Consider the following 14,523-nt stretch of genomic DNA (forward strand, 5'->3'; position numbering starts at 1 on the left):
AGGTTGGGTTTCATTGATCATGACATTAGGTTTCTCTTTCCTTTCTGGTGTTTGACATATCTGTGTTGAAAAATAGGGAATGCTCTAGAATCATAGGGAATAATCTAGAACCTGGTTCAATGGTAGGGATTGATCTAGAACAGGGTTCGGAAAAAGGCGGACTGCGGGCCAAACAGGGCCATTATAATTGTTTTGGGCTCCCCAAAGTTTTAGGTCAAAATAAGACTACAATCATCAGGAACTATGCAAAAATCTGTTCACCAAATACTCCCACGAATAGATAACTAGATGTGATCGCGTTTCAATGTAATCAAAGTATGAAATTATTTTTATTTATAAATACAATCTAATTTTTGGCTTAGTTGTGGTCAATTTTTAGTATACAAATTATTATAATTATGTTCTGACATCTGGATCATCCCCTCCGACAAAAATCGGCCAGAGGCTGAATCTATATAGTTGCATACCCGGATTTTGAATAATGAATTATATGGAATGGTCTAGAGCAGGGGTGTCAAACTCATTTTAACCCGAAGGCCGGCTGACATCAAAAATATATATTTCCTTGCCTCAAAATTATGAATTGACGATGCTCCCCGGCTCTCTAGTGATTATTAGAGAGCTGGACAGACAGTCAAGAAACGGTAGTTTCATTTTTAGTCACCGGCGGGCAGGATTGGAACCCCCCCGGTCCGAATATTTGACCCCCCCCCCCCAACACACACACACACATACATACACACATTTCAGTGTGATGTGCATCAATTAAATAAACATTGGGCATACTTTGAATGGGGGCAATATCAAAGAAACAATTTATTGCACTCAACTTTCTGCAAACAGCAGCAGACTCCATCATTATTTTATAATAGAAACCGAAAGCTGCGCGGCAGAGAGTGAAAAACTAATCTCAGTTTGAGGGGCGGGGCAGGTCAGATGTTATATATATAGACTGCTCAGATGAACACTGACAGAGCTATCACCATCTTTCATCGGATAAGTTTCAATTGTCAGCATACGGATTTCCTAACAGTATTTCTTAAAACAAATTTGCAAGATTTCACAACAACAACTTCTCAACAATATCCACTGAACATGTAAGTCATTTTCCATTATTAAGCTACAACAGGCCTATTTTACAGAAATGTACTGGAGAAAAAAAGCTTAACAGCATATCAAGCAAATTATCTTAGAACTTGTTAGTTATTACAATGGGCTGAATAAATGGTAATGTTAAAGCCTGTAGGTAAATATAAAAGTTGTAATGCATGTGTGTACGACTCCCTTATGTCTTTCAATCATCTCATAATGATTGTCATTATATACCAGCAATTTAAGGCAGCTGAAATGTTGGATAGAGACGCTCTGGATAAGAGCGTCTGCCAAATGACTTAAATGTAAATGTAAAATGTAAATGTAAATATTGTTAGCCTTATTATAAGGATCATACATGCTTTTAACAAGTTATAAAGCATTACACCTGTAGGCTTTAAGTAAAGTGTTACTAAACTAATTCATTCAAAACATTCAATTGAGCTATGCTAATGTAAGGCCAAATAAATAATACATGAAATCCTCTTTCAGATATCTATCATGGAACTCACTATAACGCTTTTGAACGGGAACTCACTTCCCCTGACAGTTCCGCCACACACCACCGTGGGGTCTCTCAAGAGTTTGATTCAACAACACTTTGAAGTGGCCACAACAAAGCAGAGGCTGTTAGGCGTCAATGTGAACAACATCAGTCTTAGCGATGATTCAAAAACTTTGAGCGACTGTGGCCTGCATTCAGGATCTAAAGTGATGGTGCTGATTACGGAGCCCGCACCTATCCAGGTGTTCCTGAAAAACGAAAGGGGCCAGACACACACATATGATGTGGTGCCTGGTGAGACTGTAACCCAGTTCAAAGCCAAGGTACAAAACAAGGAGGCAGTCCCTGCCAACCAACAGAGGCTGATTCATGAGGGTAGGCAGCTCGAGGATGGCCAGATGCTGGAGAACTACAACATCAGAAATCAAAGCACCATCTATCTGACGCTCCGTCTAAGAGGAGGCTGAAGAAACCCAGTATCGACCTGAAACCACCTGTCACATGAAGCCCTTAACTTATTATGCATTCCATGTCTATAGAGAAAAAGCAATCAATCTTGAACAAAAATGTGAATTGTCCTACATTTGTATTCAATTGTAAACTTTAAATTAAGCATGGCTGATATAGGCGTATATTAATGAGATTGTTATCAAGTAATAAACATGTATAAAACTAAAACTGTCAACCATCATTGTCATGGCTCCAACTCAAAAGAAAAGACAAAGCAACATAAGGTACTGGTCAGTTTCTTGTCCGTTGTGCTATTGCTCTCTTATTTGACATGATAGAGACAGAGCAGTAACATTTACAGTTGAGTTGACTCAAATTGAGACAAAGCAGTCCACTTGAGGAAACTCCGGCCCGGCCTTGTCATCAATATACACAATGTTTCATGGTCTGATGAAAATCCTAAACGTTATACATTCAGATGGTTTTAAATTAGTTTGATTCAAGGCCGAAACAGTTACTATTATTCATTTCCTACAGCACTTTTGCTTTGCTTCATCTTAAACTATACAAATATAAATGTGTATCTATGAAGAATAGGTAACATATATTTACCATTGCTCAAACCAAAATACACCTTGGCACAAAGGAAGCATACTCAAGTGTTTCAATTCATTAAATATTTTAAATATCAGTTAGAATACAATTAAGACGTATTATTTCAGTTATAGGTTATTTTGCATGTGAGCAACACATTGAATGTGTTAGGATTCTGTTAGTTTTGCACCTTGTGTAGCATTTGACCAAAGTCCTAAACACTACCCCAGTCAATTTGCCTGGTTGTACCAGCTTGCTGCACTGGCATTCACAGGCCAGCCCTTGTAACATTATGTAACTCCTGAGGCACACACACGGTGCCCTCTTCATTCAGTCATTTGGGAGAAGATCTTGGGAGGCTTCACTTCCTCACAGATGCAAGCTAAGCATTCCACAATGATGCCACCAATTTGGTCAACAGCATTCGAAACTGAAAACACAAAAACACAGATTGGCAACAGAGCACCACGGTATATTCCAAATGTATGCATCCTTAAAAGAAAATCCAATGAGAACTGCTCACCTGTACAGACACATAGTTGATGTTGATGAACTGGAAGGAGGTCCACACTTTCCAGTTCATCTTCAAGGCAGGCCAATAAATACTATTCACCTTTCTGTGGAGTCTGCCCCCCTCTTACCCTAAAACAGCATTAGAATGGATTCAAATGAATGTACAGGCATGACAATAGCTGTCTGTGCCCAATAATGTTTGTACCATCTTTTGTGCTACTACCATATTGTGCTGCTGCCATGTTGTGTTGATAGAAGACTTCCCAAGGCCGAGAGAATGCCACTGAAAAACACGTAGACAGTTTATTTGTTGTCATGGTGGTGGTCAGAATTGAAGAAAGTTTTCTTCAAGTGAATTCAAACAATGTAACTATGATAAAAGCAACTGTTGTCAGGAAAGACAAGGGGGGTTCTCAGAGCAGAAGCTGATTGGCTGAAAAGACAGAGAGAAAAGTTGAAAGGTCTTGGCAAAGGACACATTTACCTTGGCGTAGTTTGCAAATCAAAGTAGCCCCATATTCTTACGAGTCAACCACAAACAGGGTTGGGGTGTAATTGATTACATGTAAACTGAAAATACAGATACTTTTGAAAAACTAGATGATTTCTTCTCAGATGACTTTGAAATTCAGAAAAGACATTAGCAAAAAAATACATTATGAAACCTTTATTTTCTCAATGACATTCAATTTAATATTGAAAAAAAGTTGCATTTGGGGCCTCCTGAGTGGCGCAGTGGTCTAAGGCACTGCATCGCAGTGTTGCGGCGTCACTACAGCCTGGGATCGAACCCAGGCTGTGTCAATGCCGGATGTGACCATGAGTACCATGCGGCGCACAATCGGCCCAGCGTAATCCGGGTTTGGGGAGGGTTTGGCCGAGGGGGCTTTGCTTGGCTCATCGCGCTCTAGCGACTCATTGTGGTGGGCCTGGCGCCTGCAGGCTGACTTCAGTCATCAGTTGAGCGGTGTTTCCTCCGACACATACGTGCAGCTGGCTTCCGGGTTAAGCGGGCAGGTGTTAAGAAGCACGGCTTGGCGGTTCATGTTTCAAAGCAAACACTCTACATCAAAACTCAGAAGGACAGACAGGGTCTCCTCAGTCTCGCGCTCCTCCGGGTCTGCTTCTTACCAAACGGTGTGCATCACAGACACCAGGGATCCTCAACTTCAGTCGATCCACCTCAACACTTCCCCTGTTATCACTGCATTCAGCTGCTCTCTGCTCCGGAAAGAAAAGCAGGCCACAGCTGTCGTCAGTCTCAAAGGTTACATCCGTTTCCAAAACACTGCCCCCATCATCTACCGGCTGCATGTCATGTTTTGTATTTGAAACAGTACCAAACTAAAACCTGAGATATTTTGGTTTGTTTGTTTTTAGTTTTTGTTTCTTGAGGCCTGTCATGCAAACAGCGTCCGCCTGAAAATTGTTGTCCTCCCCCAGGCCCCTTGAAATGTCTCTGAGACCCCCTGAGGCTCCCTAGTTGAGAATCACTGTTGTAGTGTAAGTATGCAATACATTTTCTTTGGTATACCTTCCCAATCTGACATCTTAGTTAAATTGGATCGTCTTACGCCATGACTGTAATGGCTGCTAAGTCATATGGCTAAAAATATAAACACCCAAGCGTTCTCTGCTCTCATTGCTTATGACAGAAATTAGAATGACCAAGAATTCTGCCTAAAGGCACATCTGTAGTGTAAAATGACTTTGTATTTTACTAACAGGACATCAGCGGTGAAAGGTGTCCTCACATACTTAGTGAGAGAATAGGCTAAGCTTCATGGGATGGCACAGGAAACAACAACAAACACTAAACACCTATACTTCTCAGAAGTCTACACCTGATTGAACTGCTTTTAACACCACTGACCTCAGCTGACATGGCAGACATCAGTTCTGACTCATTAGAATCACATCAGTCAAATGCACAGAGGTCATTGACCCCTGGAAATATCCATAGAGGCAGAAATGAAAGAGGAGAACATAAGTTACTGGAGAATATAGAAGTTACTCTACATCCACTGGTTACTGTTTGTACTAGAGAACATACGGGTGAATAACATTGGGTACAGTCTGACTAAGATGTGTAGTCTGAATGACATGATTCAACTACTGACAATATAAACATGTGTTGACATCATTTTGGGGAGGATGAGGCAGGGTATAGTATATAGTATTTTATTTGTATTGCTGTTAAAATTACCTCTGAATTCACAAAGGTATATGTCTGACGTATCACAAAATACCTGCAATTCCTCATCATTGCCAGTATCATCTGGACCTGGGTTTTCCCAATGAGGTTGGGTTTCATTGATAATGACATTAGGTTTCTCTTTCCTTTCTGGTGTTTGACATATCTGTGTTGAAAAATAGGGAATGCTCTAGAATCATAGGGAATGATCTAGAACCTGGTTCAATGATAGGGAATGATCTAGAAAAGGGTTCAGCAAAAGGCGGACTGCGGGCCAAACCGGGCCACTATATATGTTTTTGGCTCCCCAAAGGTTTAGGTCAAAATAAGACTACAATCATCAGGAATTATGCAGAAATCTGTTCACCAAGTACTCCCACGAATAGAAAACTAGATGTGATCGTGTTTCAATGTAATCAAAGTATGAAATATTTATTTGTAAATACAATCTAATTTTTGGCTTAGTTGTGGTCAATTTGTAGTGTACAAATTATTATAATTATGTTCTGACATCTGGATCATCCCCTCCGACAAAAATCGGCAGGCTGTTGAATCTATATAGTTGCCTACCCCGATTTAGAAAAATTAATTATATGGAATGGTCTAGAGCAGGGGTGTCAAACTCATTTTACCCCGAAGACCGCATTCGGTGTTCAACGACGTCTGGAGAGCGGCACTGACATCAAGAAAATATATATTTCCTTGCCTCAAAATTATGAATTGTCGATGCTCCCCGGCTCTCTAGTGACTATTAGAGAGCTGGACAGACAGTCAAGAAACTGCAGTTTAATTTTTAGTCACCGGAGGGCAGGATTGGAACCCCTCCCGGTCCGAATATTTGATCCCCCCCCCCCCCCCCCCCCCCGAGCAAGAGTGATCTTAGTGAATTTCAGTGTGATATGCATCAATTAAATCAATATTGGGCATACTTTGAATGGGGGCAAGTTGCCATTGGGCAATATCAAAGAAACAATTTATTGCAATCAACTTTCTGCAAACAGCAGCAGACTGGTCCTGTGTAGCTCAGTTGGTAGAGCATGGCGCTTGTAACGCCAGGGTAGTGGGTTCGATCCCCCGGGACCACCCATACGTAGAATGTATGCACACATGACTGTAAGTCGCTTTGGATAAAAGCGTCTGCTAAATGGCATATATTTATTTATTTATTATTTTATAACAGAAACCGAAAGCTGCGCGGCAGAGAGTGAAAAACGAATCTCAGTTTGAGGGGCGGGGCAGGTCAGATGTTATATATATAGACTGCTCAGATGAACACTGACAGAACTATCACCATCTTTCATCGGATAAGTTTCAATTGTCAGCATACGGATTTACTAACAGTATTTCTTAAAACAAACTTGCAAGACTTCACAACAACAACTTCCCAACAGTATCTACTGAACATGTAAGTCATTTTCCATTATTAAGCTACAGCAGGCCTATTTTACAGAAATGTACTGGAGAAAAAAGCTGAACAGCATATCAAGCAAATTATCTTAGAATTTGTTAGTTATTACAATGGGCTGAATAAATGGTAATGTTAAAGCCTGTAGGTAAATATAAAAGTTGTAATGCATTGTACAGTATAACTTGTCATGAGTGTGTACGACTCCCTTATGTCTTTCAATCATCTCATAATGATTGTCATTATATACCAGCCATTTCAGTCAGCTGAAATGTTGGATAGAGACAAAACATTACATATTGTTAGCCTTATTATAAGGATCATACATGCTTTTAACAAGTTATAAAGCATTACACCTGTAGGCTTTAAGTAAAGTGTTACTAAACTAATTCATTCAAAACATTCAATTGAGCTATGCTAATGTAAGGCCAAATAAATAATACATGAAATCCTCTTTCAGATATCTATCATGGAACTCACTATAACGCTTTTGAACGGGAACTCACTTCCCCTGACAGTTCCGCCACACACCACCGTGGGGTCTCTCAAGAGTTTGATTCAACAACACTTTGAAGTGGCCACAACAAAGCAGAGGCTGTTAGGTGTCAATGGGAACAACATCAGTCTCAGCGATGATTCAAAAACTTTGAGCGACTATGGCCTGCATTCAGGATCTAAAGTGATGGTGCTGATTACGGAGCCCGCTCCTATCCAGGTGTTCCTGAAAAACGAAAGGGGCCAGACACACACATATGATGTGGTGCCTGGTGAGACTGTAACCCAGTTCAAAGCCAAGGTACAAAACAAGGAGGCAGTCCCTGCCAACCAACAGAGGCTGATTCATGAGGGTAGGCAGCTCGAGGATGGCCAGATGCTGGAGAACTACAACATCAGAAATCAAAGCACCATCTATCTGACGCTCCGTCTAAGAGGAGGCTGAAGAAACCCAGTATCGACCTGAAACCACCTGTCACATGAAGCCCTTAACTTATTATGCATTCCATGTCTATAGAGAAAAAGCAATCAATCTTGAACAAAAATGTGAATTGTCCTACATTTGTATTCAATTGTAAACTTTAAATTAAGCATGGCTGATATAGGCGTATATTAATGAGATTGTTATCAAGTAATAAACATGTATAAAACTAAAACTGTCAACCATCATTGTCATGGCTCCAACTCAAAAGAAAAGACAAAGCAACATAAGGTACTGGTCAGTTTCTTGTCCGTTGTGCTATTGCTCTCTTATTTGACATGATAGAGACAGAGCAGTAACATTTACAGTTGAGTTGACTCAAATTGAGACAAAGCAGTCCACTTGAGGAAACTCCGGCCGGCCTTGTCATCAATATACACAATGTTTCATGGTCTGATGAAAATCCTAAACGTTATACATTCAGATGGTTTTAAATTAGTTTGATTCAAGGCCGAAACAGTTACTATTATTCATTTCCTACAGCACTTTTGCTTTGCTTCATCTTAAACTATACAAATATAAATGTGTATCTATGAAGAATAGGTAACATATATTTACCATTGCTCAAACCAAAATACACCTTGGCACAAAGGAAGCATACTCAAGTGTTTCAATTCATTAAATATTTTAAATATCAGTTAGAATACAATTAAGACGTATTATTTCAGTTATAGGTTATTTTGCATGTGAGCAACACATTGAATGTGTTAGGATTCTGTTAGTTTTGCACCTTGTGTAGCATTTGACCAAAGTCCTAAACACTACCCCAGTCAATTTGCCTGGTTGTACCAGCTTGCTGCACTGGCATTCACAGGCCAGCCCTTGTAACATTATGTAACTCCTGAGGCACACACACGGTGCCCTCTTCATTCAGTCATTTGGGAGAAGATCTTGGGAGGCTTCACTTCCTCACAGATGCAAGCTAAGCATTCCACAATGATGCCACCAATTTGGTCAACAGCATTCGAAACTGAAAACACAAAAACACAGATTGGCAACAGAGCACCACGGTATATTCCAAATGTATGCATCCTTAAAAGAAAATCCAATGAGAACTGCTCACCTGTACAGACACATAGTTGATGTTGATGAACTGGAAGGAGGTCCACACTTTCCAGTTCATCTTCAAGGCAGGCCAATAAATACTATTCACCTTTCTGTGGAGTCTGCCCCCCTCTTACCCTAAAACAGCATTAGAATGGATTCAAATGAATGTACAGGCATGACAATAGCTGTCTGTGCCCAATAATGTTTGTACCATCTTTTGTGCTACTACCATATTGTGCTGCTGCCATGTTGTGTTGATAGAAGACTTCCCAAGGCCGAGAGAATGCCACTGAAAAACACGTAGACAGTTTATTTGTTGTCATGGTGGTGGTCAGAATTGAAGAAAGTTTTCTTCAAGTGAATTCAAACAATGTAACTATGATAAAAGCAACTGTTGTCAGGAAAGACAAGGGGGTTCTCAGAGCAGAAGCTGATTGGCTGAAAAGACAGAGAGAAAAGTTGAAAGGTCTTGGCAAAGGACACATTTACCTTGGCGTAGTTTGCAAATCAAAGTAGCCCCATATTCTTACGAGTCAACCACAAACAGGGTTGGGGTGTAATTGATTACATGTAAACTGAAAATACAGATACTTTTGAAAAACTAGATGATTTCTTCTCAGATGACTTTGAAATTCAGAAAAGACATTAGCAAAAAAATACATTATGAAACCTTTATTTTCTCAATGACATTCAATTTAATATTGAAAAAAGTTGCATTTGGGGCCTCCTGAGTGGCGCAGTGGTCTAAGGCACTGCATCGCAGTGTTGCGGCGTCACTACAGCCTGGGATCGAACCCAGGCTGTGTCAATGCCGGATGTGACCATGAGTACCATGCGGCGCACAATCGGCCCAGCGTAATCCGGGTTTGGGGAGGGTTTGGCCGAGGGGGCTTTGCTTGGCTCATCGCGCTCTAGCGACTCATTGTGGTGGGCCTGGCGCCTGCAGGCTGACTTCAGTCATCAGTTGAGCGGTGTTTCCTCCGACACATACGTGCAGCTGGCTTCCGGGTTAAGCGGGCAGGTGTTAAGAAGCACGGCTTGGCGGTTCATGTTTCGAAAGCAAACACTCTACATCAAAACTCAGAAGGACAGACAGGGTCTCCTCAGTCTCGCGCTCCCCTCCGGGTCTGCTTCTTACCAAACGGTGTGCATCACAGACACCAGGGATCCTCAACTTCAGTCGATCCACCTCAACACTTCCCCTGTTATCACTGCATTCAGCTGCTCTCTGCTCCGGAAAGAAAAGCAGGCCACAGCTGTCGTCAGTCTCAAAGGTTACATCCGTTTCCAAAACACTGCCCCCATCATCTACCGGCTGCATGTCATGTTTTGTATTTGAAACAGTACCAAACTAAAACCTGAGATATTTTGGTTTGTTTGTTTTTAGTTTTTGTTTCTTGAGGCCTGTCATGCAAACAGCGTCCGCCTGAAAATTGTTGTCCTCCCCAGGCCCCTTGAAATGTCTCTGAGACCCCTGAGGCTCCCTAGTTGAGAATCACTGTTGTAGTGTAAGTATGCAATACATTTTCTTTGGTATACCTTCCCAATCTGACATCTTAGTTAAATTGGATCGTCTTACGCCATGACTGTAATGGCTGCTAAGTCATATGGCTAAAAATATAAACACCCAAGCGTTCTCTGCTCTCATTGCTTATGACAGAAATTAGAATGACCAAGAATTCTGCCTAAAGGCACATCTGTAGTGTAAAATGACTTTGTATTTTACTAACAGGACATCAGCGGTGAAAGGTGTCCTCACATACTTAGTGAGAGAATAGGCTAAGCTTCATGGGATGGCACAGGAAACAACAACAAACACTAAACACCTATACTTCTCAGAAGTCTACACCTGATTGAACTGCTTTTAACACCACTGACCTCAGCTGACATGGCAGACATCAGTTCTGACTCATTAGAATCACATCAGTCAAATGCACAGAGGTCATTGACCCCTGGAAATATCCATAGAGGCAGAAATGAAAGAGGAGAACATAAGTTACTGGAGAATATAGAAGTTACTCTACATCCACTGGTTACTGTTTGTACTAGAGAACATACGGGTGAATAACATTGGGTACAGTCTGACTAAGATGTGTAGTCTGAATGACATGATTCAACTACTGACAATATAAACATGTGTTGACATCATTTTGGGGAGGATGAGGCAGGGTATAGTATATAGTATTTTATTTGTATTGCTGTTAAAATTACCTCTGAATTCACAAAGGTATATGTCTGACGTATCACAAAATACCTGCAATTCCTCATCATTGCCAGTATCATCTGGACCTGGGTTTTCCCAATGAGGTTGGGTTTCATTGATAATGACATTAGGTTTCTCTTTCCTTTCTGGTGTTTGACATATCTGTGTTGAAAAATAGGGAATGCTCTAGAATCATAGGGAATGATCTAGAACCTGGTTCAATGATAGGGAATGATCTAGAAAAGGGTTCAGCAAAAGGCGGACTGCGGGCCAAACCGGGCCACTATATATGTTTTTGGCTCCCCAAAGGTTTAGGTCAAAATAAGACTACAATCATCAGGAATTATGCAGAAATCTGTTCACCAAGTACTCCCACGAATAGAAAACTAGATGTGATCGTGTTTCAATGTAATCAAAGTATGAAATATTTATTTGTAAATACAATCTAATTTTTGGCTTAGTTGTGGTCAATTTGTAGTGTACAAATTATTATAATTATGTTCTGACATCTGGATCATCCCCTCCGACAAAAATCGGCAGGCTGTTGAATCTATATAGTTGCCTACCCCGATTTAGAAAAATTAATTATATGGAATGGTCTAGAGCAGGGGTGTCAAACTCATTTTACCCCGAAGACCGCATTCGGTGTTCAACGACGTCTGGAGAGCGGCACTGACATCAAGAAAATATATATTTCCTTGCCTCAAAATTATGAATTGTCGATGCTCCCCGGCTCTCTAGTGACTATTAGAGAGCTGGACAGACAGTCAAGAAACTGCAGTTTAATTTTTAGTCACCGGAGGGCAGGATTGGAACCCCTCCCGGTCCGAATATTTGATCCCCCCCGAGCAAGAGTGATCTTAGTGAATTTCAGTGTGATATGCATCAATTAAATCAATATTGGGCATACTTTGAATGGGGGCAAGTTGCCATTGGGCAATATCAAAGAAACAATTTATTGCAATCAACTTTCTGCAAACAGCAGCAGACTACACCATTATTTTATAACAGAAACCGAAAGCTGCGCGGCAGAGAGTGAAAAACGAATCTCAGTTTGAGGGGCGGGGCAGGTCAGATGTTATATATATAGACTGCTCAGATGAACACTGACAGAACTATCACCATCTTTCATCGGATAAGTTTCAATTGTCAGCATACGGATTTACTAACAGTATTTCTTAAAACAAACTTGCAAGACTTCACAACAACAACTTCCCAACAGTATCTACTGAACATGTAAGTCATTTTCCATTATTAAGCTACAGCAGGCCTATTTTACAGAAATGTACTGGAGAAAAAAGCTGAACAGCATATCAAGCAAATTATCTTAGAATTTGTTAGTTATTACAATGGGCTGAATAAATGGTAATGTTAAAGCCTGTAGGTAAATATAAAAGTTGTAATGCATTGTACAGTATAACTTGTCATGAGTGTGTACGACTCCCTTATGTCTTTCAATCATCTCATAATGATTGTCATTATATACCAGCCATTTCAGTCAGCTGAAATGTTGGATAGAGACAAAACATTACATATTGTTAGCCTTATTATAAGGATCATACATGCTTTTAACAAGTTATAAAGCATTACACCTGTAGGCTTTAAGTAAAGTGTTACTAAACTAATTCATTCAAAACATTCAATTGAGCTATGCTAATGTAAGGCCAAATAAATAATACATGAAATCCTCTTTCAGATATCTATCATGGAACTCACTATAACGCTTTTGAACGGGAACTCACTTCCCCTGACAGTTCCGCCACACACCACCGTGGGGTCTCTCAAGAGTTTGATTCAACAACACTTTGAAGTGGCCACAACAAAGCAGAGGCTGTTAGGTGTCAATGGGAACAACATCAGTCTCAGCGATGATTCAAAAACTTTGAGCGACTATGGCCTGCATTCAGGATCTAAAGTGATGGTGCTGATTACGGAGCCCGCTCCTATCCAGGTGTTCCTGAAAAACGAAAGGGGCCAGACACACACATATGATGTGGTGCCTGGTGAGACTGTAACCCAGTTCAAAGCCAAGGTACAAAACAAGGAGGCAGTCCCTGCCAACCAACAGAGGCTGATTCATGAGGGTAGGCAGCTCGAGGATGGCCAGATGCTGGAGAACTACAACATCAGAAATCAAAGCACCATCTATCTGACGCTCCGTCTAAGAGGAGGCTGAAGAAACCCAGTATCGACCTGAAACCACCTGTCACATGAAGCCCTTAACTTATTATGCATTCCATGTCTATAGAGAAAAAGCAATCAATCTTGAACAAAAATGTGAATTGTCCTACATTTGTATTCAATTGTAAACTTTAAATTAAGCATGGCTGATATAGGCGTATATTAATGAGATTGTTATCAAGTAATAAACATGTATAAAACTAAAACTGTCAACCATCATTGTCATGGCTCCAACTCAAAAGAAAAGACAAAGCAACATAAGGTACTGGTCAGTTTCTTGTCCGTTGTGCTATTGCTCTCTTATTTGACATGATAGAGACAGAGCAGTAACATTTACAGTTGAGTTGACTCAAATTGAGACAAAGCAGTCCACTTGAGGAAACTCCGGCCCGGCCTTGTCATCAATATACACAATGTTTCATGGTCTGATGAAAATCCTAAACGTTATACATTCAGATGGTTTTAAATTAGTTTGATTCAAGGCCGAAACAGTTACTATTATTCATTTCCTACAGCACTTTTGCTTTGCTTCATCTTAAACTATACAAATATAAATGTGTATCTATGAAGAATAGGTAACATATATTTACCATTGCTCAAACCAAAATACACCTTGGCACAAAGGAAGCATACTCAAGTGTTTCAATTCATTAAATATTTTAAATATCAGTTAGAATACAATTAAGACGTATTATTTCAGTTATAGGTTATTTTGCATGTGAGCAACACATTGAATGTGTTAGGATTCTGTTAGTTTTGCACCTTGTGTAGCATTTGACCAAAGTCCTAAACACTACCCCAGTCAATTTGCCTGGTTGTACCAGCTTGCTGCACTGGCATTCACAGGCCAGCCCTTGTAACATTATGTAACTCCTGAGGCACACACACGGTGCCCTCTTCATTCAGTCATTTGGGAGAAGATCTTGGGAGGCTTCACTTCCTCACAGATGCAAGCTAAGCATTCCACAATGATGCCACCAATTTGGTCAACAGCATTCGAAACTGAAAACACAAAAACACAGATTGGCAACAGAGCACCACGGTATATTCCAAATGTATGCATCCTTAAAAGAAAATCCAATGAGAACTGCTCACCTGTACAGACACATAGTTGATGTTGATGAACTGGAAGGAGGTCCACACTTTCCAGTTCATCTTCAAGGCAGGCCAATAAATACTATTCACCTTTCTGTGGAGTCTGCCCCCCTCTTACCCTAAAACAGCATTAGAATGGATTCAAATGAATGTACAGGCATGACAATAGCTGTCTGTGCCCAATAATGTTTGTACCATCTTTTGTGCTACTACCATATTGTGCTGCTGCCATGTTGTGTTGATAGAAGACTTCCCAAGGCCGAGAGAA

General features: G+C 40.5%; 3 protein-coding genes across 3 annotated transcripts; all 3 read left to right on the top strand.

Annotated features, from left to right (window-relative positions):
- The first annotated feature begins 981 nt into the window (after nucleotides 1–981).
- Nucleotides 982–2,282, top strand: LOC124033285 (polyubiquitin-like). Its single transcript, XM_046345270.1, has 2 exons — nucleotides 982–1,097; nucleotides 1,585–2,282. Exon 2 carries the CDS (start codon nucleotides 1,594–1,596, stop codon nucleotides 2,062–2,064), a length of 471 nt encoding a protein of 156 aa, XP_046201226.1. The 5' UTR covers nucleotides 982–1,097; nucleotides 1,585–1,593; the 3' UTR covers nucleotides 2,065–2,282.
- A 4,327-nt stretch (nucleotides 2,283–6,609) lies between these two features.
- Nucleotides 6,610–7,911, top strand: LOC124033286 (polyubiquitin-like). Its single transcript, XM_046345271.1, has 2 exons — nucleotides 6,610–6,753; nucleotides 7,214–7,911. The coding sequence occupies exon 2, from the start codon at nucleotides 7,223–7,225 to the stop codon at nucleotides 7,691–7,693; it is 471 nt and encodes a 156-aa protein (XP_046201227.1). The 5' UTR covers nucleotides 6,610–6,753; nucleotides 7,214–7,222; the 3' UTR covers nucleotides 7,694–7,911.
- A 4,160-nt stretch (nucleotides 7,912–12,071) lies between these two features.
- Nucleotides 12,072–13,373, top strand: LOC124033287 (polyubiquitin-like). Its single transcript, XM_046345273.1, has 2 exons — nucleotides 12,072–12,215; nucleotides 12,676–13,373. Exon 2 carries the CDS (start codon nucleotides 12,685–12,687, stop codon nucleotides 13,153–13,155), a length of 471 nt encoding a protein of 156 aa, XP_046201229.1. The 5' UTR covers nucleotides 12,072–12,215; nucleotides 12,676–12,684; the 3' UTR covers nucleotides 13,156–13,373.
- The last annotated feature ends 1,150 nt before the right edge of the window (nucleotides 13,374–14,523 follow it).

The sequence above is a fragment of the Oncorhynchus gorbuscha genome, linkage group LG04, assembly GCF_021184085.1.
Source record: "Oncorhynchus gorbuscha isolate QuinsamMale2020 ecotype Even-year linkage group LG04, OgorEven_v1.0, whole genome shotgun sequence".
In the NCBI taxonomy this organism is placed as follows: Eukaryota; Metazoa; Chordata; class Actinopteri; order Salmoniformes; family Salmonidae; genus Oncorhynchus; species Oncorhynchus gorbuscha.

Excerpts from the sequence above, each read along its gene's own strand:
- LOC124033285 (XM_046345270.1), top strand. The coding sequence starts at position 1,594 with ATGGAACTCACTATAACGCTTTTGAACGGGAACTCACTTCCCCTGACA.
- LOC124033286 (XM_046345271.1), top strand. The coding sequence starts at position 7,223 with ATGGAACTCACTATAACGCTTTTGAACGGGAACTCACTTCCCCTGACA.
- LOC124033287 (XM_046345273.1), top strand. The coding sequence starts at position 12,685 with ATGGAACTCACTATAACGCTTTTGAACGGGAACTCACTTCCCCTGACA.